Genomic DNA, 4,444 nt, shown 5'->3' on the forward strand with positions numbered 1-4,444 from the left:
CAAGAAGGGGGAGTCGCCGAAACTGGGGAGAGATGTCCACCACCGACAGCCTTTTCTTATCTTCCAAAGGAAATGGTCGCCAGGTACTTGGCTGCCGAACAATCGGACACCCTCGCAGCCGCTGAAGATAGATGATAGATTTTCGAAGTCGAGAAAAACAAGAAGAGCAGAAGGCGTAGGAGATACGAGCTGCCAGGTCCATCCCCTTGTGTGTTGCATGCAGGAGACGGTAGATAATTCTGTACTTCCCTTAGTCGATTAAGCCTGCTAGTAAATCGTGTCGGTGCTATTCCCTTGTTGGTGCCTCTTCCGACATACGAGTCAGAAGCAATGGCGTCAGCTTGCGAACTGTTTTCTTCTGAGCAGGCCTTTTGTCGCATGTGTCCGTAGCATAGATCTCAAGCATCTACCGCTATGAGCAGCGTTTCTTCCTCGCAGTCTGTGCCAGGAAAGGAAGGAATACTACCTCCGGCAAGGTATCGAATCTCATGGCAACGCCATTTTTTCTCCGCATAGCTTACGGAAATTACACCGGGGGGCTAACGTGTCTACGTCACTTGTGTGACGCAAACATGCACTTCGAGTGCCCACTCACACGGCGCAAAAACTCGATCGACGGAGGAAATGTGTCTGTCTCTTGTTCCAACGCCGACGTGAGACCACCCGGCGGCAAACAATGGAGACGGACTGTCTTCTGATGACGTGACAATCCTGTTGGTAAGGAAGGAGAAGCGACACAAGCGATCAGTACTCCCGTGCCAACCCGCAGGACGTTCGTGCGTTCTTGCACCCAAGAACTACTGTTGACTGCGTTTTGTCCCGGCTTCGAGCTAGACGATTGACTGCTCTGAGACGGCAGGCTGAAGGGCCCACTTCGCCCGCGTTTGTCCGCATCGCAGCCAACATCGTCCCCAGTCCTGCGTTCTCTTGTAAATCTGGTGGCATTGCTTGTCAAAGAATGTATTCAGCAGAATAGGAAGTTGAATGTACTTCACGCCAATGCGTGCTGCTGCGACCATTCGAATCTTCAAAGCTATTAGCAGAAGCAATGCACGCCACGACATATGCACGATACATTTCTGTCGCATTCAGTCCCGCATACGGTACGCTTGGCTGCCCAGTCTGCTCTTCCAGCATTCAAACTTTCAAAGGCATCATCGCTATATGCACCATGCGCCATTCTATGAATTCACACCGGACCTGAAAACCTAACTGCTACCAATACTTAACCGGCAGTGTACATCAGCATGCACCGCGTCGCACCGCAAGTGTTTTCGCTGCAGTCAACACAGTACACACACTTACCGGTTAAGGTAAACCAGTACGTAGACTGTGCCGTTCACATGTATACCGCATTCAGCGAACATCGCGCTGAGGCCACCTAAACGTCGTGCCAACACTACGGACCATGTGCCATCACGCCTGTGACTTCCAGGCGCACTCAGCTGCTTGTTTATCCTTGTGGAAAGTAGACAGCAGCCGGCCGGGCATCCACGCAGCAGCCGACCAGAACAGGTTGTCTCTTCGGCGGCTGATCGTCCCTCAAGAAAGGGTCCCCATTGCCCAGTAGAGCTGACAGACCCTAGCCCAGGTAGCGAGATAAAAAACGCCTCCGAGAATCGCCGTCCCCATCTGCCCCCCCTCCATCTGTTCCCATGTCCGTGTATGACGTCGCCGCGTACTCGTATTGCTCGAATATACCGGAGAGGCGTTGTTGTATATCGGTTGCCAAAGGTCTAAAGAACGGGTAGTGGCCTCCCTGAAGGAGCGGTTTCCAGTTGCCGTCAGTCCAACGGGATATAACACTCGCGAGTTGCAGATGTATCATTCGTGTACGGTCTCCAGGCCGGCGTGCCGCTCTTAAGATAGCATATTCCGGAGTCGCTGTTGTAGGTAATGTGGGTGCAAGCGGTCATCGATACGCACTCATCGTGGCAAGCTTTCGCCGAAAGCCGTGCGGATCCCGCTCCACCTATGTGGAGTTGTTTTATATTCTGTGTCTCCGAGCCCAAGTCGTGTTTGAGGCAGTCTTCTTCGGCGGCATCTTCCGTGCTCTGTGATGGATAGGGAAGGGACGCTGAAGGAGGCGTCATCTCCTCTGAAAGCGGAGGTGAAGGGGGCGTTACCTCCTCGGGAAGGGGAGGTGAAGAGGGCGTTACCTCCTCGGGAAGGGGAGGTGAAGGGGGCGTTACCTCCTCGGGAAGGGGAGGTGAAGAGGGCGTTACTTCTTCTGGAAGGGGAGGTGAAGAGGGCGTTACCTCCTCTGGAAGGGGAGGTGAAGAGGGGGTTACTTCCTCGGGAAGGGGAGGTGAAGGGGGCCCAAGTGATGGATTTACTTCACTTGAAGACAGGTCGCACTCTCTCTCATACGTCGTTTCTCCTGGCCTTGCCACGAGGTTGCTGGAGAACCCCCTCCTCAAGTGGCAGATCTTCGACTCGCTGACGAATGTGAAAAATATGCAGTCCCACTCCTCCTTGCACCATTTCTGGCAAGCCTCCGGCCCTCCTTCCACCGCGCCCGATTTTGTGATGCGGGTGTCTGATCCCATGCCAGGAAAGGCACACTGAGTGTTGGGCTTGTCCTTCTCGCGTAAAACCTCCAGGCTGTCAGAAGGTAGTTCGCACTCATCCAGCAGCACGGTCACTTGGGCTGGTCCCCCGTTTCTCGTCCATTCCGGCTTCCCGTTAACTTTCAGGTGGCATGCTTTCGACTCGAATTCGTACGAAACGTGCGTGCACCTTTTTGGGGGGCGGGGAACATGCTCGTTGAACAGTCGGCACTGCGTCTGGCAAGCTGTCGGGCCGTCCGCGGTCTTCGTGAAGAAGGTAGGATTCGTGGATACCAGACGTACTTGATAGCACCTATAGTCACCATCTCCGTACAGCTCGCAATCTTTCGTTGCCGTTACGACATCTTCACTTTCTCCGAACTTGCTGAAATTCGTCGGCTTCTCACCCCCCCTAGCTGTGCAAACCTTTGACACTGTGTTGTAAATATAATGTGTGCAGCGATGGGTATCTCTGCAAAGCATCTGGCACTCTGTCATCCCTTGTAAGGGCGATCCGGCTTTCAGGACGACCTCACTCAAGACAGGGCTCTCCACCACCTTGCCAATCCAATAGCACCGCAGGGCGGGAAGATCAAAATGTGTCGTCTGCCTTTTCTGTTTGACCAAGGCAAAAGAGGCGGCAGGTCGTTCATTTGGAGATGCTGAACTACCTCCGTCGTTCTTCAGCGTGTGGTGCTGAACAGATTGGAGGAGGCTCTCCTGGACAAAAGGAAAATCGGAGTCCGGACTCGCCTCACCTTGCGGGGAGGAGTCCAGCCGCTGGCGCTGGTTTGACGTGAGATGGTGCCGCACATGGCGCAGGCCGCACACCCGAGATGAAAAAAAAGTGACGGCCAACGAGGCCACCACAGTATATAAAAGAGCAAGACGGCAAAGTCTCATGTTTCTCCAAGGTGCAACAGTGAGAAAACGGAAGTCAGCAAATGAATAAGTGACGGTAGGTTTCTCGGTGCTCTCTAGCCCTCTCCCGCGTAGGCGTGGCAGGGCGTCATGCTGGCTGGTTGTGTGTTCGACGATGCCTGGGGTCAGCTTTCCGATCTTCGGAGAGTCTTCCTTCGGGATCGGACACTCGGGTCGATCTTCCGCTAGTCAGTTCAACCAGAAGGGGCGGACTTCCCGTGATCAACTAACCACCGGGGGCGGTCTTCCGCTGATCAGCTAGCCACGAGGAGCCGGCAGTGTGACAGCGTTTTTCTGGGGGGAAAATGAGGGGGCCAATCACCTAGCTCTTAAGAGCTGCCGGCGTGTTAGGGCAGGATGAGAGAGAGAAAGCATCAGGCGCCGATGGAAGTGCCAGCTACCTCCCCGACCATGGCTCCGCGCTCCCAGCATGGTGGGGGTCGGAGGCTGGGAGCCCGTCCCCTGGTGCCCGCCTCCACGGCGAACAGAAAGTACGGTGTTATTTAGCCTCGGCCTGACTGTCGCGTTGACATCCGGCGAAGGGGGGGGGCAAGCTTAGCGAGCGTTTCGCCTGCCTGCTGCTGTTTCCTGATTTACAAGGTACTGAATCTGAACGAAGCCAAGGTCTCCAGCACCACGCCCATCGACCCGCGTCAGCTGAACTTCAGGATACTATTCTAGCTGATATGCCGGCCACCGCGACTTCGCGGGCCGGCTAATAGTCGGCAGCCTAGCGGCCGCCGGGGCGCGGGGGGCCTGCGTGGCAGTGGCGGAGTGTTGCGTAGTGGGGAACAGCAAGGGTAGGCTCTCAATTCTTCGGGAATCAGAGAATGCTACAACGCACCGCCCCTCGGAGAGAGCTGAAGTTCTCCTTACTGCGCCCCACCGTGGAGCCTTAGAGTGCCGCAGCGTCAGAAACGCACGGCAATTGGTAGAACGCAACTTCGCGGGAGCCCGCGATCGCCTCGAGCGGG

The 4,444-nt window shown here is 55.4% G+C and overlaps 1 protein-coding gene across 1 annotated transcript; it reads right to left on the bottom strand.

Annotated features, from left to right (window-relative positions):
* Positions 1-926: 926 nt before the first annotated feature.
* On the bottom strand, positions 927-4,067 carry CSUI_004141 (pan domain-containing protein). The gene has a single exon (XM_068064336.1). The coding sequence runs from the start codon at positions 3,450-3,452 to the stop codon at positions 1,785-1,787; it is 1,668 nt and encodes a 555-aa protein (XP_067923698.1). The 5' UTR covers positions 3,453-4,067; the 3' UTR covers positions 927-1,784.
* Positions 4,068-4,444: the final 377 nt, after the last annotated feature.

Source organism: Cystoisospora suis (assembly GCF_002600585.1).
Source record: "Cystoisospora suis strain Wien I chromosome Unknown contig_1877, whole genome shotgun sequence".
In the NCBI taxonomy this organism is placed as follows: Eukaryota; Apicomplexa; class Conoidasida; order Eucoccidiorida; family Sarcocystidae; genus Cystoisospora; species Cystoisospora suis.

What these genes read in the sequence shown, in the direction of transcription:
- CSUI_004141 (XM_068064336.1), bottom strand. Translation starts at nt 3,452, where the DNA reads ATGAGACTTTGCCGTCTTGCTCTTTTATATACTGTGGTGGCCTCGTTG.